At 37.7% G+C, this 26,607-nt stretch overlaps 1 protein-coding gene across 1 annotated transcript; it reads left to right on the top strand.

Moving 5' to 3' along the window:
* Positions 1–9,870: 9,870 nt before the first annotated feature.
* LOC110924971 lies at positions 9,871–12,509 on the top strand. The gene is made up of 7 exons (XM_022168944.1): positions 9,871–10,034; positions 10,190–10,586; positions 10,683–10,814; positions 11,019–11,114; positions 11,299–11,445; positions 11,518–11,675; positions 12,230–12,509. Exons 1-7 carry the CDS (start codon positions 9,871–9,873, stop codon positions 12,507–12,509), a joined length of 1,374 nt encoding a protein of 457 aa, XP_022024636.1.
* Positions 12,510–26,607: the final 14,098 nt, after the last annotated feature.

Genomic DNA, 26,607 nt, shown 5'->3' with positions numbered 1-26,607 from the left:
TTCTGAATACTGAAGAGGCTCGTAGGAACCCTGATGTCATAACAGGTACATTTCTCCTTAACAACTTTTATGCTAAAATACTATTTGATACTGGTGCTGATAGAAGTTTTATATCTGAGCACTTTAGAGTTTTGATTAATCAGACTCCTTGTAAGCTAGATAAGCCATTTATAGTAGAACTAGCAGATGGGAGGGAAGAAGAAATTGTGAGTGTGGTAAAGGATTGTACCATCCAGATTAGTAAGACCCCAATATCCATAGACTTACTACCACTGAAACTTGGAGAGTTCAACGTAGTAATAGGAATGGATTGGTTATCTAGTCACCAAGCTCAAATATTGTGTGATAAGAAGCAAATTCAAATTAAGGACCCAAAAGGGGGAACTGTAACAATTGATGGGGAAAGACCTAGTAAACCCATAAGTTTTATTTCCATGATAAAAGTATCCAAGTGTATTCAAAAGGGTCGTTTAGCTTACCTAGTATATGCACTAGAGGCAAAGGAAGAAAAGAAACTAGAAGAGGTAGCAGTAGTGGCTGAATTCCCTTCCCTGAAGATCTTCCCGGATTACCACCTGACAGACAAATTGAGTTTAGAATCGACTTGATCCCAGGAGCAACCCCTATTGTCAAAGCCCCGTACCGCCTTGCCCCGACTGAAATGAAAGAGTTGAGAAACCAACTCCAGGAGTTACTGGACAAAGGATTCATACGTCCTTGCACGTCACCATGGGGAGCGCCGATTCTCTTTGTCAAGAAGAAAGATGGCTCAATGAGGATGTGTATTGATTATAGAGACCTGAATAAGATCACTATAAAGAATCGATACCCACTCCCAAGAATCGATGATCTTTTTGATCAATTACAAGGCGCAAGCTACTTCTCGAAGATAGACCTAAGATCTGGGTATCATCAATTAAAGGTTAGAGAAGAAGATATACCCAAGACTGCCTTTAGGACAAGGTATGGTCACTACGAGTTCCTAGTGATGCCTTTCGGCCTCACTAATGCACCAGCTGCCTTCATGGACCTTATGAACCAAGTCTGCAAACCATACTTGGATCAATTTGTAATTGTCTTCATAGATGATATCCTAATCTACTCTAAGAGTAGAGAAACACACGAGGGTCATCTCCGTGCCATTCTTAAGTTACTAAAAGAAGAAAAACTTTATGCCAAGTTCAGTAAGTGTGAATTCTGGACTAGGGAAGTCCAATTTTTAGGTCATGTTGTTAATGAAAAAGGCATACAAGTGGACCCTACAAAGATTGAAGTAGTTAAGAATTGGGAGGCACCAAGAAATCCCACAGAAATTCGACGTTTCCTAGGGCTAGCAGGGTATTATAGAAGGTTCATTCAAGATTTCTCTAAGATAGCGATGCCTCTAACGACACTGACTCAGAAAAATACCCCATTTGTCTGGGGCAGCCAACAAGAAGAAGCTTTTAATCTTTTGAAAACAAAGTTATCCAGTGCCCCAGTACTTGCATTACCCGAGGGTACCGAAGATTTTGTAGTATATTGTGATGCTTCTCATTATGGACTAGGGTGTGTGTTGATGCAAAGAGGCAAAGTTATCGCCTATGCATCTCGACAGTTAAAGATATATGAAAGAAATTACACCACCCATGATCTAGAACTCGGAGCAGTAGTATTTGCCCTCAAGATATGGAGACATTACTTATATGGAACTAAGTGTGTGATCTACACTGATCACCAAAGCCTAAAGTATATATTTGAGCAAAAGATGTTGAATATGAGACAGAGGAGATGGATGGAGTTGTTGAATGACTATGATTGTGAAATTCGTTACCATCCAGGAAAAGCTAATGTAGTAGCAGATGCCCTTAGTCGGAAGGACAAAGTTAAACCTTTAAGAATACGTGCATCTAGAATTGAAGTGAAAATAGGTTTACTAGAACGAATTAAGGATGCACAAACACATGCCCTGAAAGTTGAGCAGATTAACAAAGAAAGGATGGTGGGAAAATAAGAACTACTTGTTAAAGGAGAAGATGGAATACTAAGACTCCACAATAGGATTTGGATACCTATTGTGGGAGGACATGGTGATGGAAGAAGCACATAGATCAAAGTATACAATGCATCCTGGCAGTACGAAGATGTACAAGAATATTCGAAATGAATATTGGTGGCCAGGGATGAAGCAATCAATCAATGAATATGTGGAAAAATGCATGACGCGTTCACAGGTCAAAACAGAACATCAGAAGCCTGCAGGATGTTTAATCCAACCCGAAAACCCTGAATGGAAATGGGAGATGATAACCATGGATTTCATTACTAAACTTCCACGAACTAAGAATGGTCACGATACTATTTGGGTTATAGTAGATCGTTTAACTAAGTCTGCTTATTTCTTGCCAATACGAGAAGATTATAAAATGGATAAATTAGCAAGAATTTATGTCAAAGAAATTGTCACCCGTCATGGAGTACCTATCTCCATTATATCAGATAGAGATAGCCGTTTTACGTCCAGATTTTGGAAAAGCTTCCAAAAGGAATTGGGAACAAAAGTAAATTTAAGTACGGCTTATCACCCACAGACAGATGGCCAAAGTGAAAGAACCATACAAACACTGGAAGACATGCTTAGGGCATGTGTGATAGACTTTGGAGGAAACTGGGATGAGCATTTACCTCTAATAGAGTTTGCATACAATAACAGTTATCACGCAAGCATCAAGGCGGCTCCATTTGAAGCACTATATGGAAGAAAGTGTCGTACCCCAGTTTGTTGGACTGAGATTGGTAGAAATCCATTAGCTAGACCCGAAATTATTGAAGAAACTACCAATAAAATCATACAAATCTGAGAAAGAATGAAGACTGCTAGAGATAGACAGAAAAGTTATGCCGACAGACGAAGAAGACCCTTAGAATTTCAAGTTGGCGACAAGGTATTACTTAGGTCTCGCCTTGGAAAGGTATCATTCGTTTCATGAAGAAAGGAAAACTAAGTCGCGCTATATTGGACCATTTGAGATAATCGAAAGAGTTGGTCCTGTAGCATATAGGTTAAAATTGCCAACAGAATTACAAGGAATTCATGACACGTTTCACGTGTCAAATTGAAGAAAGTGTCTAGCGGAGGAGTCACTTAAGATACCCTGGCAGGAGATCCAGATCAATGACAAGTTGAACTTCACAGAGCGCCCCATTCAGATCATAGATCGACGCATAAAGAAATTAAGAAACAGGGAGTTTCCTCTAGTACGAGTCAAATGGGATGCAAGGAGAGGACCTGAAGAGACATGGGAAAAAGAAGACGAGATGAAACAAAAATATCCACATCTCTTTGCTTAAATTTCGCGGACGAAATTTCTATAAGGTGGGAGAGAGTTGTAACATCCTGTTTTGTGAACCAATAAAATTATATTTAAAATTTATAATTTATATATTGTTGAACGACTAAGTAACAAGTAAAATGGTAAGTTGAAATATTTAGTTGAAATATGAGACATCTGTACAAGCCCTGGCTATTATAAGAGACCGTTTAATATTAATAAATAAATATATTATTTTATTTACCTTACTCTGTTTTTAATGAAACTTAGGTTAAAACGTAGATAAAAATATGCTCGTTCTAATGACATATTCGTCGTTTTATAAAACGTCATATTTTAAAAGTTATACAAGAAAAACGAGTGAAGCAGCTGAATTAATATAACTAAGCTAGCTAGCTAGCACGTCAAGCTAGCTAGCAAGCACGTCAATGTCCCACATCGCCCAGAAAGGAATTGAGGTGCCTGCTTGCTTCACATATATAGGAGTTAAATTGTAGGATTTTAGATACACCAAAATTTTAACAGGAACGCTCTAGTATTGAGAATCTTGCGTATACGATACCCCGTTGGGTGTTGTTAGTAGTCGTTTCTGGAGTACGAGTAGGAGCAGGAGTAGGGAAACTCTACATCAACGTGCCGTAGATAGTCTTGAGGTATACTCTCGTTTAAGTTTATGTTTAGTTATTTATTATTTATTTTTAGTAGTTAATATTAGTTTTATTATTAGTAATAATATATTAGTGGTAGTAGTGTTAGTATTATTTTTAGGTACTAGGGTTGTTGTCAGGGGCGGGTATTGGGTAGCCTAGCCTTAGTTAGGCATGGACTGATCAACCATGCTTAAACAAGGTAGGGTTAACCAATATCCAACCATGATAATGACTAGTTAGGTGTACCATTACCTAACTTAGGATTATGTAAATTGTGTCAGGACCTCGAGATAGTACCTGATCATACTAGCAATTGTATCAACGGTTAGCTACTAGCAAGAGGTGAGTTTTATGAATGCTTTTCAAATGTGAACATGCTTGTCCTAAACTGTAATAATATGGCATGACTGTTGTACGCCTGTATATAACCTAAGCATGACATACACATGATATTTGTGGTCCCTTATACGTGCCGCTACGGCGGGATTTGTCGGTACTACACCTGTGGTGTAGTGGGCATTAACTGTATGGTTATGTAAGTTACGTGGTAACGTTTGGTTACGATAACATGGGTGGGTACAAGTCATGATTAAATAATGTGAATTGTAAATTGTGTATATTCATAAACTCACCAGTGTAATATCTGACGTCTTTTAAGCATGTGTCACAGGAAATGATGGTTAGTCTTGGGCGGGTTGTTTATCTCGGATAGGCGTGACTAGTGAAATAAAGTATCTCAAACTTTCTTATCTGGTGGAAATTTTGCGTGATCAGCTAATAGTAATTTGACCAAACTTTGTACCTTTAAGCTTCCAACTTTTTTACATTACCGTTTGTATCAATAAAGTAAGTGTTTACTAGTAAGTTGGTATCAATTGTGTATGGTGCATCCTTATCTGGGTGTGGTGTCACAATTAGCCCTTCTGTTCACTCAAAAATCATATATATATATCACGATTTTCAATAATTCATTTATGAAACAACTGTTTAAATGTAATAACCACATAATAACATGTCTGAATCGACTGTTGATAGTTGTTTTATCATATACGAGTACAAAACAAGGTGTATGAACTTACAATTTCACGGAACGGTGCAACAGAGGATCGATAGTCCGTTGGATGACTTGTGTTCTTCCGATTATCCCTATCTGTGCATTACGATCGTTTTGCCCTAATTTAGACTGGAATACAAATGTGCAATTGGTGATTATTTTGTTAATGCACTGATATATACTAATTTTGATGACGAATACATGATGAATTTTGGGGGATTTGGAGTGTGACGTGAACTGAGCTGATGAATTGTGTAGAGATTGGATCTGAGATGATGAATGGATGTGAACTGAATATAAATGATGGTTTAATCTGATGTTTGATGTCCAGGAGGAGGAGAGGCAGCTGATTTAATTTTTATTATGTATTTACAATAATGCCATGTGTTCACATTGGTTCTCGCGGTTCTCGCAATAAAGATGGTTCTCGCATGAACCCTACCCTATATATATATATATATATATATATATATATATATAGAGCGTGAGGTTCATTGGGGAACACTAAAAAAGTGGGGAAGCGGGGAACACTCTTAAAAATTTAACTTAATATGTTAAAAATTAATTTTTTAAAAATCTTTTCTGACGCTTCTCTTTATATATACTTGTAGAAGCATTTTTAATAAAAAAATCAAAAACTAAAAATATTAAAGAAAAACAATTAAAAAAGGCTAAAAATTTTTTTAGAAAAATTATTTTTTTTATTCGACCATTTTATAAAGAAAAGCGCTGAAAATTTAAAAAAAAATTGATTTTTAACATGTTAAGTTAATTCTATAAGATAGAATTGTTTTTTAAACATTTTTTTATATTTTTAGTTTTTGATTTTTTTTATTAAAAATGTTTTTACTTGTATTTATAAGAAAAAGCGTCGAAAAAAATTTAGAAAAAAATAATTTTTAACATGTTAAGTATAATTTTTAAGAGTGTTCCCCTGTTCTCCACTTTTTTGGTGTTTCCCAATGAACCCTCCCATATATATATATATATATATATATATATATATATATATATATATATATATATATATATATATATATATAGGGAGAAGATCATGCGAGAACCACCTCTTATTGTGAGAACCGCGAGAACCAATGTGAACACACCAAAAATGCCTAAAAATAGCTAAAAATCACACAAAAAAATTTTTTTTTGAATTTTTTAATATTTTTATAAAAAAATCGCTACTTTTTGAAGCCAAAAAAAAAATTTTAAATTTTTTTTTTTGGCTTCTAAAAGTAGCGATTTAACATAAAAAATATTAAAAAATTCAAAAAAAAATTTTAGATTTTTTTTTGATTTTTTTAGATTTTTTTAGGTTTTTTGGGGGTTTAGTTTTTAGCATTTTAGCTTGGGGGGGGGAGTTTAGATTTTTGGGGGTGGGGGAGGGGGGTTTAGGTTTTTTTTTTTTTTTGGGGGGGGGGGGGGTTAGGTTTTTTTAGCTGTTTTAGGTTGTGTTCACATTGGTTCTCGCGGTTCTCGCAATAAATGGAGTTCTCGCATGAGCCCCTCCCTATATATATATGAGAAGGATCCGTCAGGAACCACCCTTTATTGCGAGAACCGCGAGATCCAATGTGAACACAACTAAAAATACCCAAAAATAGATAAAAAAAACACACAAAAAAATTTTAATATTTTTTACATAAAATTCGTTGTATTTCGTTATTAAAAAAATTATTTTTTTGGCTACTAAATGTAGCGATTTTTAAGTAAAAAATATAAAAAAATGTGTATTTTTTATATTTTTTAAGGTTTTTTTGGGAGGTTTGGTTTTTAACATTTAGCTTGGGTAGGGGGTGGGGTTTAGGTTTTTGAGGGGTGGGAGGGTTATGTTTTTTTAGGTTTTTGAGGGTTTAGTTTTTAGCATTTAGCTTGGAGGGGTGGGGGTGGGGGTGGGGGGTTAGGTATTTTTAGGTTATTTTGTTGTGTTCACATTGGTTCTCGTGGTTCTCACAATAAAGGTGGTTCTCAAATAAACATTACCCTATATATATAGTATAGGATTAGGTTCAAACGTGAACAAAATCTCAAGAGTGAACTTCGTGAACTGATCTGGGCCCTTGATTTTTATGATCTGGAGATTAAAGTGAGTGGCATGATGGTAATTATTTGGTTAATTTTTTTCATTTAATTAAATACAAAAAGGGTATATGTGTAATTTCAATCTTAAATTGATTGCATAAATCTCTCACAAATCAAGTAATCAATTATCCTCTTAAATTGATTGCATAAATCTCTCGCAAATCAAATCAAGGATTAGGAAAGATGTAAATTAATTCAATTATTAAAATAATTATTTGTTTAAATGCGATGTACACATGTGTATTCTGATTTTGCCCTCTTTTTAATGCGATGTATACATGTGTATATTTTCTTTTTTTGTGATACCTCAGAATTTTTTTTGTATTGAATGTTGATGTACACCTGTGAATTACTGTACACATATGTACGATGTTGAGTACACATGTGTACTGTTCTATTTATATCCAAGTACACATGTGTATACCGTTGAAATATGAAGGTTACGTGGATCTTAAAAATCAAAATTTGAATTCTGATGATGAAATCTGAAATAAAAATTAAAACTGAAATATGGTGATTTGTTGTTTGTTTCGATAATTATCTTATTAATAAATAAACATAACGTGGATAATTAATTTAAATTAGGAAAGATGTAACTTAATTCAATTATTAAAATAATGATTTAAATCTAATTTTTTTTATATAATTACAATCCTACCCTTAACAACTAAAAAGGAAATCAAGGGTCCATATCTGTTCACGCAGTTCACTCTTGGGAGGTTGTTCACGCTAGAACCCTACCCTATATATATATAGAGGCCGGTTAACGTACAATACCTCTTATCCTACATTATGTACGCGATGCCCTCAGCCGTACGATCTTCAATCGATCAAACGCGAGCGAAACTAATTTAAATGATTAAATTAATCATTTTAATATATCTAAATCATACCAGGAAGGTTAAACGTCATTGCGAGGTCATAAATCTCTGTAATTGACCGATGATAGTTCAAAATTAAACCCTAAATCAAATTCAAAAACCTGAAAATCTTCTTCCCCAACCTCTCTTCGTTCCTTTTAGTGCGATATCGATAATAAGAACTACTAATTTGGGAGTTGTAAGGGTCAAACGGAAGAAGACTGACAATGATTGACCAACAATCAAAGAAGATGAACAGTAACACACACACAGATTTTTCACATGCGATATTCAATTTTCCACATGCGATTCTACACACCCCATGCCATTTTTCACATTACCCCATGCTAGCCATTTTTCACATGCGATATTCAATTTTCCACATGCGATTCTGCACACCCCATGCCATTTTTCACATTACCCCATGCCATTTTTTCACATGCGATATTCAATTTTTCATATGCGATTCTACACACCCCATGCCATTTTTCACATTACCCCATGCCATTTTTTCACATGCGATATTCAATTTTCCACATGCGATTCTACACACCCCATGCTATTTTTCACATTACCCCATGCTAGCCATTTTTTCACATGCGATATTCAATCTTCCACATGCGATTCTACACACCCCATGCCATTTTTCACATTACCCCATGCCATTTTTTCACATGCGATATTCAAATCTTCCACATGCGATTTTGTCCATCTACACACCCCATGCCATTTTTCACACTACCCCATGCTAACCATTTTTTCACATGCGATATGTATTGAATTCGCACCAGATCTGCACCTGATCGAACGGCTGGGATGATCGCGTACGTATCGTACGATAAGCGCATTTGTATTTTACTCATATATATATATGTATATATATATATATATATATATGCAAATCTAGCAAGGAAAATAACAAAATAAACATTCACTTTTTGAGTGACTTTTTCTAACAATAATTCTTCTAATTTCTAGGATACATAGTTCACAACATGTACAATGTGGAACTCATAACTTTTTTTTAGACTTTTAATATTTCATAAATTGAAAATTACCAATGTAGTTTTAGTTGATCAAAAGTTTTAAAAATAGACTTAGACATTTAAGGGTTGTTTGTTTTTTTAGAATATATATGTATATATATATATATATATATATATATATATATATATATATATATATATATATATATATATATATATATATATATATATATATAGGGAGGGGCTGATTACAGGCAGGTTTTACTGCAGAGTTTGTTCCTGTTTTACAGCTTGTTGCAGGCAGTTTTTACTACGGTGTTTGTTCCTGTTTAATGGTTATTTGTAGGCAGTTTTACTATTGGGTTTTGTTCCTGTTTTATGCAGTTTTACTGGTGTATTTGTGTGTATTCGGAGCTGTGCAGATTGGTTTTTTTATATTAATAAGTTTGTGCTTGATATCGTGGTTTTGACATGGTATCAGAGCCATAAGTGGCTCTTTGGTGATTCGTTCTTCCGCTCCTGCTTCCATGGTGGTATCTTTAGTGTTCGTGAAGCTATGATTGGGGTATTTGTTTTCCTCAAAATCGTGTGACTATTGAAGGGATTCTCGTTGGTCTCTGTTACAGGGCAAACCAACAGAATTTTTTGGACATTCTTAGCTTTCAATTAGGCTTGTAACCCTAAGTGAAGGTTACGAGTATGGTTACTAGAGTTATTCGCACCCACTGTGAGATTGTTCTTTCTCTCTTTGTTTTTTTATTATTGTTTTAGCTGTTCTGTGCTACCTGTCTTATCTCTTGCTTGGCTGATTTTGTCTTGTTTGCAAGTTCTTAGTTACCTAGTCTGCCATTTGTTTACAATATTTGGTGCTACTCTTGACTATTTGTTATGCCTGGTGAAGATTCTGTGATTACTACTAATAATATGACATCTACTAGTGCTACTTTGGTTGGCAAGATTGATGCTGGTGATCCATTGTTTCTTCATCCTAGTGATTCTGCAAATTTGACAATTGTTAGTGTTAAACTTAAAGGGTTAGAAATTAAAATTATAGAATTTGGTCAAATGCTATGCATCTTGCACTGCAGGTTAAACATAAAATAGGGTTTGTTGATGGTACTTGTCTTAGGTCTACATCTGATGAAAGTTCGGGTAGACAATGAGATAGGTGCAACTCTATTGTGCTTACTTGGATTCTTAACTCTGTGTCTGAGGAATTATATCTTAGTCTTGTTTATTCTAGAATTGCCTCAGATGTGTGGAAAGATTTAAAGGAAACTTATAATAAGATAGATGGGTCTGTTGTGTTTAATTTATATCAAAAGATTAACTCCTTTAGTCAAAATGGCATACTTGTTTCTGAGTATTATCGTAAGTTGAATTGTATGTGGAAACAATTGGATCAGTTACTTGCTTTACCTGCTTGTTCTTGTGATGCATATAAACAATTTAATGATTTTAATCATCTTATTAAGCTTATGCAGTTCTTAATGGGTCTTGATAGTTCGTACCAGTCTGTGAGAACTAATTTGTTAACCAGAGAAACCATTCCTTCTGTTAAGGATGCTTTTTCAATCATCTCTAGAGAAAAGTCACATCTTCATTCAAAAAATATTTCTGATAAAACTCTAAACAATGCTGTTGGTTTTGCTACTAAAACTAATTAAGTTAATGAAACAAAGAAAAAAGGTGTTAGAATTCCTAATCCTAATCTCAAATGTTCTCATTGTAATAAGACTGCTCATACTATTGAAAAGTGTTTTGAACTTGTTGGCTATCCTTCTTGGATGAAGTCAAAACCTAGTGCGAACAAGGGTAACAAGGTTAGTAATAATGATTCTGCTGATACTACTGATACTTCTTCTGCTGTGAGTTCTCTAACCAATGACCAGATAGCCCAATTGCTTAGTCTCTTGAATGATAAATCTAAGGGTGATCCTTAGAGTAGTGGTTTTGCTGGTATGTGTGCTAATTCTGTTTGTCTAAATAGTTTTGTGTACTTGTCATCCAAACCTACTTGTGATTTTAAACCTGTTTACTGTTTTTCAAATTTTATTGATAATGGGAAAAAGGTAGGGTGGATAGTTGATTTTGGTGCTAATCAAAACATGGTAATGACTGATGAGTGTCTGATTAGTCAAAAGGATGTATCTGAATTTAACATTAAGGTTAAACATCCTAATTGCCTAGTGCCTTGGTAACTAAAATTGGTGATATTAAATTAAGTGACAAGGTTATTCTATATGATGTGTTTGTGGTGCCTGATTATTGTGTAAATTTGATTTATGTTCATAAACTTCCTAGAGATTGTAAACTGATTATATCTTTTGATGAACATAAATTTGTATTCAGGTTTCTCAAACAAAGAAAGTCCAGGTGACTGGTAGTCAGTTTGATGGTCTATACTTCTGTGGTAGTTCTTTTGTTTCTAATAAGGTTTCTAATTCTAGTTGTGATATTAATCTTAGGCATGCTAGGTTAGGTCACCCTGCTGAACCTGTATTACATGTTCTTAAAAATGATTTAAATATTAAAACTGATATTAAACTAGATCCTTGTGAAACATGTCAGGGAGCTAAGCAGCATAGAGAACCTTTTCCCTTAAGTGATCATAAAACTATGGAATTAGGAGATCTTATTCATCTTGATGTTTCGGGTCCTTATAGAGTTCAAAGTAGGGATGGTTTTAGATATTTTCTTACTGTCGTTGATGATTACACTAGAGCTGTGTGAGTATACCTCATGAAGTCAAAGAATGAAGTGTTTTACAATATTAAAGATTTTTATATTCTGCTTAAAACTCAATTTAGTAAATCAGTTGAGATTTTTAGGAGTGATAATGGTACTGAATTTATAAATAAACAAATGAGTGGTTTTTGTTATGAAAATGGGATTTTACATCAGAGTTCATGTGTTCATACTCCACAGCAAAATGGAGTAGTTAAGAGAAAACACAGGCATTTGTTAAATATAGCTAGGGCTTTACTCTTTCAAGGTGGTTTTCCACTTAAGTTTTGGTCTGAGTGTATTCTAATTGCTGCTTATTTAATTAACAGGATGCCTTCATGTGTTTTGAGTGGGAAGTCTCTGTATGAACTTGTGTTTGGTTTTGCTCATGTTTTGCGTTAACTTAGGGTTATAGGGTGTCTTCGTTTCAGCATTGTGTTAAACAACTCTGATAAATTTACCACACATGCTGAAAAATGTGTTTTAGTTGGATATTTAAATGAAAAAAAGGGGTACAAACTTTGGAGTTTAGATCAAAGAATAATGTTTTTTCTAGGGATGTTAGGTTTTACGAAACTGTGTTTCCTTTTAAAGAAAAGAAAGCATATTCTGATCTTGAGACTCCATCTGAAGTTAACATCCTCAATTTTTTTTATTTATCTGATTTAAACTTTACTCAAGGCCCTCAAGTTGACCCAACTCCCAATGATGAGAATACGCAAACTAGTACTTCAACATGCCATGGGTCTGAGCAGTCTGGAACTGATTCAGAGATTGCTTTAGGTATGGCTGTTAATCAGCAACCTAGCAATGTAGAATCAGATTCGGACGGCTGAGCATGACCTTGAACATGAAGACAATAATGATTCTGAGGGAGATATTGGGGAACAAACTAACGCAGTTTTAAGGAGATCTTCTAGAAACATTAAATATGGCATAGAAAAAGTGTTAAACTATGCTAATTTGTCTCCTGGAAGTTTTTGTTTTGCTTCTTGTGTTAATAAAAGTTGTGAACCTAAGAATTATTTTGAAGCTAAGAATGATATTAATTGGGTTGATGCTATGAACTTGGAACTTAAAGCTTTACATAGGAATAAAACTTGGGAAATTGTAGACTTACCACCTAATCGGAAAGCAATTGGGTGTAAATAGATTTATAAAATTAAATATAAATCAACTGGTGAAATAGAAAGGTATAAGGCTAGGCTTGTTGCTAAGGGGTTTAGTCAAAAGGAAGGCATTGATTTCTTTGAAACGTTTTCTCCTGTGGTTAAAATGGTTATAGTTAGATGTGTGTTATCTATGGTTGTTCACTTTAACTGGGAAATATATCAACTTGACATTAACAATGCTTTTCTATATGGTGACCTTAATGAAGAAGTTTATATATGCTTACCTGATGGTTACAATTCTTCCTATGAGTCTAAAGTTTGCAAATTAAAAAAATCTTTGTATGGATTGAAACAAGCTCCTAGGATGTGGAATGAGAAACTTGTATCAGTCCTTGTTGATCTTGGTTTTGAAGAAAGTATTAACTTAACGAAAATGATTAAGTCGAACGATTCGACGGTAAGTTATTAACTTAACGAAAATGATTAAGTTATCCTTGTTTAGTTCGTTTATTCGTCGGTAATAATTAATAAGTGTTTGAAAGACTTTGCTTTCGAGAAATTTCAAATATATAATTGTTTATATAAGAAATAGAAATATATCGTTATAGTCGCGTTAGTCGTCTTCGAGAAGTGATAAGTTTATGGAACGAACATATGAAAATAATATTCAACAACTCGCATCATATATCGCGTCTCGTATGGTCGTTATCAAAATATTTGTATTCGCCGTCTAGGTGTTTGAAATAAATATAAATGTTATATTTATTTTTATATAGCTTTCGAGTTGTGATCGTTTGTAATAAACATAATAGTTATACTTATTCTAGGAAAAGAACCATCTAGTTGTTTGACGTTTGAAATAAGTATATAACCTATATTTATTTTTTTTATAAAAAGATGTCGTGTTGTTTGATGTTTTGAAATAAATACATACACTATATGTATTCGTATAAATAAATTCATGTTGTTTGATATTTGAAATAAATATATAAAATATATTTATTTTTATAAAAGGAACGAATCATTTGATGTTCGAAATAAATATATAAACTATATTTATCTTTATAAAAGAATTTTCGAATTTTCGAAGTGTAGAATAAATATAATGACTATATTTATTATTGTAAGTAATATCCGAATCGTCGTTCATTAGGTATTTGAAATAAATATAAAAGTTATTATATTCATTTAAAAAAAAACACTTCGTTATTGACGTTTTCCGTAGGTTATAAAGTGTCGTTGAACTAATATGTATCTCGTTTTATTTTTACGGATTTTCTCGAAAAACGGGCAGAGTTTCCTCTGTTTTTGGACGCCCCGACAACGCAAGTTGTCGTTATTTTTTCAAAACAAAAAATTTTTCAAACATTATAAATAATATCTATATAAGATTTTGTCGGATAAGTAGAAATAATAGTTCGGTTCGAGCTCGTTTTTCACGTTATAAATAAAACTATCAAAATAATGATATAAACCGCGCCGATAATCTTTACCATCTCGTGTTGAATGTCGAACCGTTGACTGAGTTGACTGAGTCGACCCGACCCGCTTCATAAGCTGACCCGACCCGTCTGACCCGAACCGTCTGACCCGTTTGCTGAGTTGGCTCGGTGGACCGAGTTTGACCGAGTTGACTCGGTTTGACCGAGTCAACCCAAACTGCTCAAAGTTTACCCGAGCCGTCGCGCCGCGAAACCGAACCAGCATCCCGAAAATGAACCGAATGTGAACCGAACTTGATAGCCCCAAAAGAAAAACAAAAGGAATAAGTAATCACCACTGCCACCGACACCACCACCGCTCGGTGGTCCGGTGTGCCTGCAGAAACTCTAATCTTTGACCCGAGATTACCGACCCAAAGCTGAAACGTCAAGTCCACTGTTGACCCGAGTCTGAGACAAAACCCGAAACTGGTGAAACCCGTCAAACAAAGGCAAAGTCCGTCGGATAAAAGATCCGACCACCGGATAAAAGAACCGACCGGCGGTCCGAACCTCCGACCGCCGGGTTCTCTCTCTCTCGGTCTCGATCTCTATCTCTCTCATTCTGTTTCTCTCTCTCTCCTCTCTGTATAGCACCGCCGCACCACCACCGGACGGTGGTGGTGGTGCTCCGATTGTTAATCGAAGAAGGAAAAAGGAGCAGGGGGGTGTGTGCTTGGTGGTTATCGGGTTGCAGGGGGAACCGAGGAGGGGGGTTGTCTCGCCGGAAAGGTCCACCACCGCCGCGTACGGCGGCGGAGCCGCCGTATCGGTTCGCCGGAGAGGAGAGAGTGAACAGGGTGTGCGTGTGTGTCTGATTTGCAGCTGACACCGGCCGGAATCACTCCGGCTCCGGTCGCCGGAAAGTGTAACAGAGCGAGAGAGAGAGAGGTCGGGTCGTGTGTGTGCATTAGTTTAACTGATGTTGTGTGGGAATGAGAATAAAAGAACAGTATGTTCTTATTTATAGAAAATTTGGGTTTTGTGGGTTTTGGGCTTGGGCCCAAGGCCCACAAGGCCAATCCCCGTGTTTAGTGGCCCGTAATTCCCCACGAGACTCGTTTTAGAAATCCAAACACGTAGAAAAAAAGTGTCATAATTCATTATTTTAGGGTCATAATATGTAGAAATAGTGTCGATAATCGATATTAAATCGCGTACGCTAGTCGGTTTCGTTAAAATCACGTGAACAGCGTAGTTTCGTCGTTCTTAGTTCGTTTTTCAATCCGTTTTCTACTACGGATAATAAAAATTAAAACGAAGCTAAATATATTAAAATATATTAATATCGAGACGAAATTCGAGTCCGGTGCGTCAGTTTCGTCGTTGATTGTCGGTGCGTTACCGTTTCCATGTTTTTCGTTTGCGTCTGCGTTTTGTGTCGTTCGGAAGCACGATAAATTTGTAAAACTAGATTTATAAACACAAAATACTCCTACAAGATTCATACTTGTACTTGTCGGCGTTGTCAGTATTCTGTTCGGTTTCAATATGTATGTATGTATGTATGTATGTATGTATGTATGTATGTATGTATGTATGTATGTATGTATGTATGTATGTATGTATGTATGTATGTATGTATGTATGTATGTATGTATGTATGTATGTATGTATGTATGTATGTATGTATGTATGTATGTATGTATGTATGTATGTATGTATGTATGTATGTATGTATGTATGTATGTATGTATGTATGTATGTATGTATGTATGTATGTATGTATGTATGTATGTATGTATGTATGTATGTATGTATGTATGTATGTATGTATGTATGTATGTATGTATGTATGTATGTATGTATGTATGTATGTATGTATGTATGTATGTATGTATGTATGTATGTATGTATGTATGTATGTATGTATGTATGTATGTATGTATGTATGTATGTATGTATGTATGTATGTATGTATGTATGTATGTATGTATGTATGTATGTATGTATGTATGTATGTATGTATGTATGTATGTATGTATGTATGTATGTATGTATGTATGTATGTATGTATGTATGTATGTATGTATGTATGTATGTTATGTATGTATGTATGTATGTATGTATGTATGTATGTATGTATGTATGTATGTATGTATGTATGTATGTATGTATGTATGTATGTATGTATGTATGTATGTATGTATGTATGTATGTATGTATGTATGTATGTATGTATGTATGTATGTATGTATGTATGTATGTATGTATGTATGTATGTATGTATGTATGTATGTATGTATGTATGTATGTATGTATGTATGTATGTATGTATGTATGTATGTATGTATGTATGTATGTATGTATGTATGTATGTATGTATGTATGTATGTATGTATGTATGTATGTATGTATGTATGTATGTATGTATGTATGTATGTATGTATGTATGTATGTATGTATGTATGTATGTATGTATGTGTGTATGTATGTATGTATGTATGTATGTATGTATGTATGTATGTACGTATGTATCTATGTATGTATGATTTATATACCAAAATGACAAGCCCTAAAAGCATATATATTCCGATAGGTATTACTTATAAAGATTACAAAGCCGAATTATTCAAGTAATTGAGTTGTGTATATGTGAAGGTGCTCCCAAAGAAAACTGAATGTCAACTAAAGGAGTATTGGAGCAGCCTGGCACTGGAGGAGAAGGCTGCTGGTCCCTGCCACTAAGAAACAGAGAGTTAGTTTGTTTGTGTACATAAATAAACCATATTTCAAAAACACTAAAAAATGAAAAATTAAAAAACGAAAAATATCTTTTTCAATTTGATTTTAACAAGCTGATCGAAGGGCAATCCGATCGGATGACCATCCGATCGGAGGGCCATCCGATCTGAATGTTTGAGTGGTGGTTTTTCATGTCTTTTCAAATGGTAATTCGATCGGATGACCATCCGATCGGAGAGTCATCCGATCCAAAACACACTCACATGGTTGTTTTATCAATGTGTTTATCTTTTCATCACACTTGGAACGAATGACAACCTGATCGGATGACAATCCGATCGAAGAGCCATCCGACCCAAATGCATTCTCATGGGGGTTTTCATTATTGATCTTAATTGTTTGATCGAATGACAATCTGATCGGATGACCATCCGATCCATTGCACACACATGAATACACATGCTTAAATGTTCACTGCTTGTCTGCTCATGTTTGATATGATTGTTTTTTAATCTTTGTCAAAAATAAAAAAAATTACAAAAATATGCTGATTGAATATGCCGAAACCCTCACGGCGGAACAAACATGATTATCTCACAAGATTGAAAAAACAGTTTTCAAACTGTAAAATATCAATGTGTTGAAAATCATGGGGGTATAGTTTCTGCAAAACAGAGCATGTAAAGCAGAAAATGGATGGCGAGACAAACCTATTTACATCGGTTATCAAATTTTCTTTAAATGTTTTGAATTTTAGGGGAGTAAGAAAAATTCAGAAAATCCAAAAAAACATTTGAAAATTTGAAAAAGCCAAAAACATGATAAAATTCAAAAATGAGTTTTGTGTAAAAAGAGGAAATGATGGTACATCAGTAGACAATCACAGTACGCTAAGGAATTGGAAAGTTAAAAATTGAAAAACGATCTCACTGATGATATGCCAGTAGGTTTTTACACGCTTAGTAGATTGAATTTGAGATATAAACCTAAATATCAATACTTGCTTATCTCGCGGGGAACATCTCTCGGATATATGGGTAACCCTCGAAATCTTGTTTGAGAGATTGCCTGATTCTGAGATACTAGGTCTTTATACTGTTTGATATCTGGGGTATTATACCTGGTCTTCTGATATTGCGGAAGCAATGGCCTAGACCTCGTATAATACTTTACGCGCTTTAAAAGCTTGCCCTCTGCATAAAAATTGAAAAATATCGAAAGATATGAATCAATTGCAGCTGAAGAAAAGATTCTCTAAAGGGAATACACCCAAAGTTGAGCCTTCATCTCTTTTTTGACTGAATGGAAGTTCATACCTGAGCTCTTAAGGTCTCGCACTAACCCAGAATACAGATAATCAAATTAGTATATTCACCTGTAAGACTGAATCTAGGGAATTTTGATACGGGAGTATATTCTGAGGTGGGACACGCGAATAAGTGTAAGTCCTTAAAACATTAAATCCGTATCTCGAATTAGTTGAACTTTGTGTGAAAAATTTAAGTGGATCAGTATACTGACAATCTAAGTGAATCGTTTAGAACTTAAAGTGTTTAAAGCTCAACGGTGCTAGTGATTTGTCATAAACCGATATGATCATCTGACACGAACTCAAACAAAAATATTGTCTGTAAATATGTTTGTAAATATTTCTTTACTACTTTATGTTTTAGAAAAATACAAAAAGATTTTTGATTCTGCTTTATTTTTGACAACTGATGTCTGAGTGCTGAGTTTCAAAATCTAAGTATGCTGATCATGTTTCTGAAAATAAACAAGTTCATTTGACACTTGAAGTTTTAAACTCAAAAATCAAAAACAGTTTGTGATATCTCCAAAGTCATTAAGTTGGACTTGGATGATAAATCGTGAAGGTTTTGGATGTTTTAAAATCTGTTGTAAAGAGTCAGGTTACACTTTTGGCAAAACCACCCTGCCACATATTTGTAAAAATGTGTGGCTAAAGGATTTTCATAACATTTTAACACACCTTTAACCACACATTTTATTATTAATGTGACCATTTATACCAGTTCAGAACCTTTAGCCACACTTTTAGAAAATAATGTGACATTTAATAGCCACAAATCGAATGTGTGGCCAAATGTGATCTATGGCCACATATTTTTGTTTCATGTGACGAAAAAACATGTATTGACACCTTCAGCCACACTTTAAGAAAAACATTGTGACATATATTTGCTACACTAGCAAAGTGTGGCTAAATGTTATCTACGATCACATTATATATTTTTCTGTGACCAATAATGTCACACCCCAACCGATGGCGGAATCATCGGGGCGCGGCACTGAGCGAAAAAGATTGTCCAGAAGTTTCCACAACAACTATAATATAAATTCAGTTTACATGACACGTCCCATACTGTGTCCCAAATAAATAACAAGTTATCATAGAAGCAACTAGGCAAATAATTCCGTTCCGACAACTCAGATTTAATTATTACAGACAAGTGTTTATTATTTCTAGACTCCCTAGCCTCGATTTCATCACCATGCGCCTAAGCATCCTAGCAACTTAAGCACCTGTCACATACGTTAAAATAAAGTCAATACATATAATGTAAAGGTGAGCACACAAGTTTGATAATAGCATATAGAGTTCGAATAGTTTACGCATAACCAGGCACGTACACAGAGGAAAACGATGCATGTTAATTATCGACATGGGACCATCTATACCAACGACTGCGGGTTGACCGTCCGAGACGGTTCGCAATACATGATTACCACCGTAATCCATGCAAGTAGTTGTCCTTAACAACCCCCGTGTGAACGGGTGCTGAGTCCAAACTATAGTACTATGTTGCTAAGGCAGGTAGATAGCATTCCACGTGTAAACATAATAAACAGCATTCATTTAGTCCGATAGCACATGCAATCGGTTAGCGTTCAAATAGTTCGTGTTTGATTGTGATTTGATAAGTAACGTATGTAACACCCAAAAATGCAAAAAGCAAAAAAAGGGATCGAGTATACTCACAGTGATTGATTGTGGATTGAAGGGAGCGCTGAGAGTAAGACTAGCCTGAATAGTTCGATAGCATAACGATAAGTAACGCGGAAAAGTAAACAAGTGTGAAATGGATCGAATGGGCTGGTTGATCGAATGGCAGGTTCGATCGAACGGGCTGTTCGGTCGGCTGGTATGTCCGGTTGGACAGTCCTGTTCGATCGGCCGGTAGGCTCGATCGGCTGGGCCATTCGAGTGGATTGTTTCTTCCTCTGGTGTGTTTGTGTTAGAGGATTTGAACTTTTGAAGTTTTTGTTGCAGCATTTGAGGACACTGAAGTGTTCCTACCTTTCAAGTCGATCGATCGAACGGTTCGTTTCGATCGGCTAGCTCACTCGATCGGCTAGGATCTTCAGAATTAGTCCTCAACTAAATGTCACTCGATCGAACAGTCTGTTCGATCGGCTGGCATTCCCTACTACGAACGAGTTGTGAAAACGATTAAGTGTTGCAGAGTAGTATCTCATGATCCGAAGAGTAATGTTCACCAAACACAGTTCGATCGAACATCTCTTCCTCAATACTATGCTTCATGAAATTTTAAAAGTGTGGGACCATGTGCTAGCCGATCGGCTGGCCCGGTCGATCGGCTGGCATGTCCGATCGGCTGGGCTGTTCGAACAGCCTAGCCGTTCGGCCAGCATTTCTGACCTTGTCGGCCTTTCGTCTAACACTTGGCTGTTTGTTTATTTGTTATTCTTTCAAGGTATCTTGACAACGTGTTGAACTATGATAACCTCCGTTCCTACTTGTTTCTTTGGCTCGGACAGGAATCACCCAAGCCCGGCCGGTGAACGGTTCGGAATGTCGGTTTAGAGTTTAACCCGAAATCGGTGAACCTTGTTCATAGAATCTGAATCTTGAACCCCTTTAACTGTTTGAATGATTAGTTAGCCGGTTCAAGCTCCGTTTCTATCGGTTTGAAGGCATTGAGTGTAAAAGAGTTGAAAGAAAGTTGGGATTCCTTCTTTCAATCCTTAGCAACTTGTAGATGTTTAGATCTTTGATAGATCTTAACTTGTTTATGTGGAAATCGGTTAGATCTAAGCCATTCATAGTTGAATGAGGCCAAAACCTGATGTTCTTCAAGAACACCATGGTGACATCACCCAAGAACACCTAGATCTTGGTGATTTCACGATTAGAATTCAAGTTTTGAAAGATAGAAAGGTGTAGAATCAAGTAATGATCAAGATCGTACAAGAATTAGAGTGAAAACTTACCGGGATTGAGAGAAATCTGAGAAAAGGTGAAGAAGATGGCTGGTTCGGTCAGAGCTTTCCAAAAATGGAAAGTATGACAACGACAGCCCTATTTATAGGCTCCAAAAGAGGAAAGTGGCAGCCGATCGGCCAGGAGCTCCGATCGAGTGGGCTGCTCGATCGGCTGGCAAGATGCTAGCCGATCGGCTGGCCTGTTCGATCAGGTTGCCTCCTGTTCGATCCGCGGCACACTTTGAGTATTTTGCGACGATTTTCGACGTTTCGATTTCGATGGACGATGATACGAATACGATAGAGTTCCTAGTCAAATTACTTTTAATCCCAATCACTATATCTAACATACAATCTTCTATAAGTCACGTTTCGACGTCAGTTTCAACTAAGTTTGATTGCTTTTTGAGTTTCGATTCGATTTTCGATTGATTTGCTTGAATACCACACCTAACATAAAGTAAACACGCACAAGTAACACATAAGGCACACACACACGTATAACAATACCACAATTCGCATAATTCGAGTCTCGAGTTCGATTGGTTGTTAGATCGGTTTGATTACTGATTAGTTAACTTTATCGCATTGTTACTTCCTACTATTCATAGTCGTAAATCGGTTCGCTTTAAAACACATTCGATTACTTCGATTCTTGCTGATTACAACACTTACTCCACATAATACAACTAAAACATGAAATAGACTATCTACAGTCAAAGAAAGTCTAAGTTGACTTGGACTTTGACTTTGACTTTGACATTCGAAAACACGGGGTGTTACAGCCTCCCCTTGTTTAGGGAATTTCGTCCCGAAATTAGGCTCGAAGGCTACACAACGCCGTGATTTACCAATTTGATGCTTCAGATCTATTTATTTAAACAACTGCGGGTACTTGGCCTTCATGTCGCTTTCGAGTTCCCAAGTGAACTCCGCGCCTCGTTTGTGCCTTCCCATCGGACCTTCACGATCGGGATGCGAGAGCGCCTGAGTTGCTTGGTTTGGCGATCCATGATTTCGACAGGCTTTTCCACGAAGTGTAGTGTTTCGTTGACCTGAAGATCGTCGAGCGGTACAATTAGATCATGATCAGCAAGGCATTTTCGGAGGTTAGAGACGTGGAAAGTCGGGTGGACGTTACTGAGTTTCTCCGGTAGTTCGAGTCTGTAGGCGACTTTTCCGATTCTTTCCAGAATCCTAAAAGGTCCAACATATCGAGGCGCTAGTTTCCCTTTCTTGCCGAATCGGACCACACCCTTCCAAGGTGATACCTTTAGAGTACGTAGTCACCAACTTCAAATTCAAGGGGCTTGCGCCTTTTATCGGCGTAACTTTTCTGTCTGTTCCGAGCTTTTACCAAGTTGTCTCGAATCTGGTGGATTTTGTCAGTCGTTTCTTGTAGAATCTCGGGACCGGTTAGTTGCGAGTGACCGATCTCGTGCCACACAATAGGCGATCGACATCTTCTACCATACAAAGCCTCGAAAGGTGCCATTTGAATGCTGGCATGATAGCTATTATTGTACGAGAATTCAACCAATGGCAGGTGTTTGTTCCAACTACCACCAAAATCTATAACACACGCTCGGAGCATGTCTTCCAAAGTATGGATCGTTCTTTCAGTTTGTCCGTCGGTTTGAGGATGGAATGCAGTACTCAGATTAAGCGACGTTCCAAGGGCCGCTTGAAACGTTTCCCACAATCGCGAAGTGAACCGAGCGTCACGATCTGAAATGATGTCACGAGGCGTACCATCATTATGAATGATCTCGTCGGTGTAGATTTGGGCTAGTCGTTCCACCTTATAGTCTTCTCGTATTGGCAAAAAGTGGGCTGATTTCGTTAGACGATCAACTATAACCCAAATACTGTCGTGACCTGATGGCGTGGGCGGGAGTTTCGTTATGAAATCCATAGCTATACTCTCCCACTTCCATATAAGTATCGGCGGTTGTTCGAGTAAGCCAGAAGGTCTTTGATGTTCAGCCTTGACTCTTGGTTAAACAGCTTCCAACGTACAGAGCGATATCCCTTTTCATACCCGGCCACCAGTACTTATAATGAAGATCCTGGTACATCTTGTCTGCACTGGGATGAATAGAATATCGGGACTTGTTGGCTTCGTTCATGATAATCTTTCGCAAATCGGTCCGCTTAGGGATCCAAATTCGGTCCAGATAATATAATATCCCATCTGGTTTACTTACTAACTGAGCTCCATGATAGATCCTCTCTTTCTTCAATGTACGCTCGTTAAAGCAAGCATGTTGAGCTTCGCGAATAAGGGTTTCGAGATTGTGCTGGGCTTGGATGTTTCGAGTACTGAGCACGTAACTCTTTCTGTTGAGCGTGTCAGCAACCCCATTCGCCTTGCCTGGGTGATAACGAATCTCACAGTCGTAATCATTGAGAAGTTCTACCCATCGGCGTTGACGCATATTAAGCTCTCTCTGATTAAAGATGTGTTGTAAACTCCTGTGGTCAGTGTAGATCGTACACTTAGTGCCATACAGGTAGTGTCGCCAAATCTTCAATGCAAAGACAATCGCGCCTAGCTCGAGGTCAAGGGTTGTATAGTTCTTCTCGTGGATCTTGAGCTGACGAGATGCGTAGGCTATAACCTTGTCTCGCTGCATGAGAGCACAGCCGAGACCAAGGTTAGAAGCATCACAGTAGACAATGAAGTTGTCGCTTCCGTCGGGCAGCGTAAGAATTGGTGCGTTGCACAGCATATGCTTGAGGGTTTGAAAGGCAGTCTCTTGTGCGTTTCCCCACACAAAAGGCTTGTCTTTATGAGTAAGAGCGGTAAGCGGCACAGCGATCTTAGAGAATCCTTCGAAGAGTCGTCGATAATAGCCTGCTAGTCCGAGAAAAGAACGAACTTCTGACGGGTTCTTAGGCGTAATCCAGCTTTTGACAGCTTCAATCTTCGCAGGATCGACATGGATACCCTGACTATTCACTATGTGACCCAGAAACTGAACCTCCTCCAACCAGAATTCGCACTTGGAGAACTTGGCATAGAGTTGGTTCCCCTGAAGTAACTCGAGAACCAAACGTAGATGTTGCGCGTGTTCGGCTTTCGACTCGGAATAAATCAAGACATCGTCGATGAACACGATGACGAAACGGTCAAGATAAGGCTTACACACGCGATTCATTAGATCCATGAAAACCACGGGTGCATTGGTTAGACCAAAGGGCATAACAACAAATTCGTAATGGCCATAACGGGTTTGAAAAGCGGTTTTAGGAATGTCTTCCTCTTGAATCCGTAGCTGATGATACCCTGAACGTAGATCGATCTTAGAGAAGCATGCTGCACCTTGTAGCTGATCAAACAAATCGTCAATTCGGGGCAAGGGGTATCGATTCTTAATGGTTAGCTTATTCAACTCCCGATAGTCGATGCACATCCGGAACGACCCGTCCTTCTTTGACGAAAAGGACTGGCGCGCCCCAAGGAGAGGTGCTTGGGCGAATAAAGCCTTTTTCGAGTAATTCCTGGAGTTGGTTCGAGAGTTCTCTCATTTCAGATGGTGCGAGTCGGTAAGGGGCTTTGGCAACGGGGTTAGCTCCAGGAATGAGGTCGATACGAAAGTCGATATCACGACTTGGCGGTAGTCCGGGAAGATCGTCAGGGAACACCTGAGGAAATTTACGAACCACTGGAACATCTTTGACTTCAACTTTCTTTTTCTTTCCCTTCTCCGCTACTACAATGTTAGCCAAGAAGGCTTGGTATTCCTTGCGGAGATACTTGCTGGCTTGAATACACGACATAAGCTTGAGACCTTTCGACGTTGTTTCACCGTACACACACAGAAGATCACCATTTGCAAGCGAGAATCGAATCATCTTTTCGAAGCATACGATTTCAGCATGGTTTGTCCATGCCTATTATGACATCAAAACTTCCGAGTTGCATTGGGATAAGGTCGATTGGGAAGATGTGATTGTTGAGTTCGAGAGTACAATCACGGAGTACTAAATTAATGGCAATAGTTCTTCCCGTAGCAACTTCGACTTCGAATGACGTGGATAGATAAGAGTGCTTACGACTAAGTAGCTTCTCGAATTCAAATGACACAAAGCAGTTATCGGCTCCAGTATCAAACAAACATGATGCATAAATACCATTCACAAGGAACATACCATTAACCACGTTGTTATCCGCCTGAGCCTGGCGGGCATTGATGTTGAAGGTTCGGGCATGGGCTGCTTGCTGCTGTTGCTGAGGTTGCTGTTGCTGCTGCTGCTGTTGTTGCTGCTGGGGCTCTTGCTTAACCACCCTGTTCGGGCATCGGTTTGCAAAGTGGTTAGGGTCACCACATGCAAAGCAGACTCGAGCATTAGTTGCTGGCGCTTGAGCTGCCTGTTGGCCTTGAGGAGCAGGGAGTAGAGCTTGGTTGACAATAGCTTGAGCTGGGGCTTGACGAGGACCATAGCGACAGTTCGCAGTGAAATGACCGTACAGATTGCAGTGAGCGCAAAAACGACAAGCTAGACCCACTGGATGATGATACGAACATGTCGGGCAGAGTGGGTGAGGGCCTGTGTATGCACGCTTCGCTGGCGGTGCATTGATCACTGGAGCTGAGCGCTGGTGCTGCTGCTGTTGAGCTGGTACAGCTTGTGGTGGAGTAGCGGTTGTTGCGGCAGCACAGCTCTTGTTGCTGGAGCTGTTGTTGTTGTTCTTCTTCTTCCTCCTCGATGACTTGGAGGGTTGAGCAGATGAGTCGGTGGGTGTTGCAGTGGCTTGATGCAGAGACTTGGTTGGCCTATCCCAGTAACCAGACTTTACTCGCTTATCATTGATCTCAGCGGCGAGTAGGTAGGTTTCTTCGATCGTTGCTGGCTTGGCGGCGTGAACAAAGTCGGCTACACAGTCGGGTAGGGCTCGGATATACTTCTTGATGGCTTGATCTGAGGTCTTGACTTGATCGGGACATATGATGCTAAGCTGCTTGAAACGAGCAGTGAGAGCAGCATTGTCTCCATCCTTCTGCTTGATTCCTCAGAACTCGTCCTCCAGCTTTTGGCGTTCATGAGGAGGGCAGAATTCTTTGATCATAATCGTTTTCAACTCCTTCCATGATAGCTCGTAAGCTGCATCATTTCCGCGCTTGTTTCGTTCGGCCGTCCACCAGTCTAGAGCACGGACTGGAAGACGCCTGTAGCATTGAGAGTGCGGAGATGTTTAGGACATCCGCTCTGGCACAGAGTGACTTCGACTGAGTCGAACCAGTGAAACATGGCTGTAGGACCATCTTCGCCAGTGAACTCTTTTGGTCCGCATGCTTTGAACTGCTTGAAGCTGAAAGCAGCCTTGCTTGAATCCTTAGGGATTTCAGCTCGAGATTCTTCTGACGACTTGCTAGCGTTTTCATACACCTCACTCACAGCTTTCG

The sequence above is a fragment of the Helianthus annuus genome, chromosome 7, assembly GCF_002127325.2.
Source record: "Helianthus annuus cultivar XRQ/B chromosome 7, HanXRQr2.0-SUNRISE, whole genome shotgun sequence".
Classification (NCBI taxonomy): Eukaryota; Viridiplantae; Streptophyta; class Magnoliopsida; order Asterales; family Asteraceae; genus Helianthus; species Helianthus annuus.
The sequence above is the reverse complement of the archived record's forward strand: the minus strand, read 5'-3'. Positions and strand labels throughout refer to the sequence as shown.

What these genes read in the sequence shown, in the direction of transcription:
- LOC110924971 (XM_022168944.1), top strand. Translation starts at nt 9,871, where the DNA reads ATGACATCTACTAGTGCTACTTTGGTTGGCAAGATTGATGCTGGTGAT. An exon ending in TAGGTCACCCTGCTGAACCT is followed by an intron (nt 11,446 to 11,517) that starts GTATTACATGTT and finishes GAAACATGTCAG; the next exon opens with GGAGCTAAGCAGCATAGAGA. An exon ending in GATGATTACACTAGAGCTGT is followed by an intron (nt 11,676 to 12,229) that starts GTGAGTATACCT and finishes TGTTTTTTCTAG; the next exon opens with GGATGTTAGGTTTTACGAAA.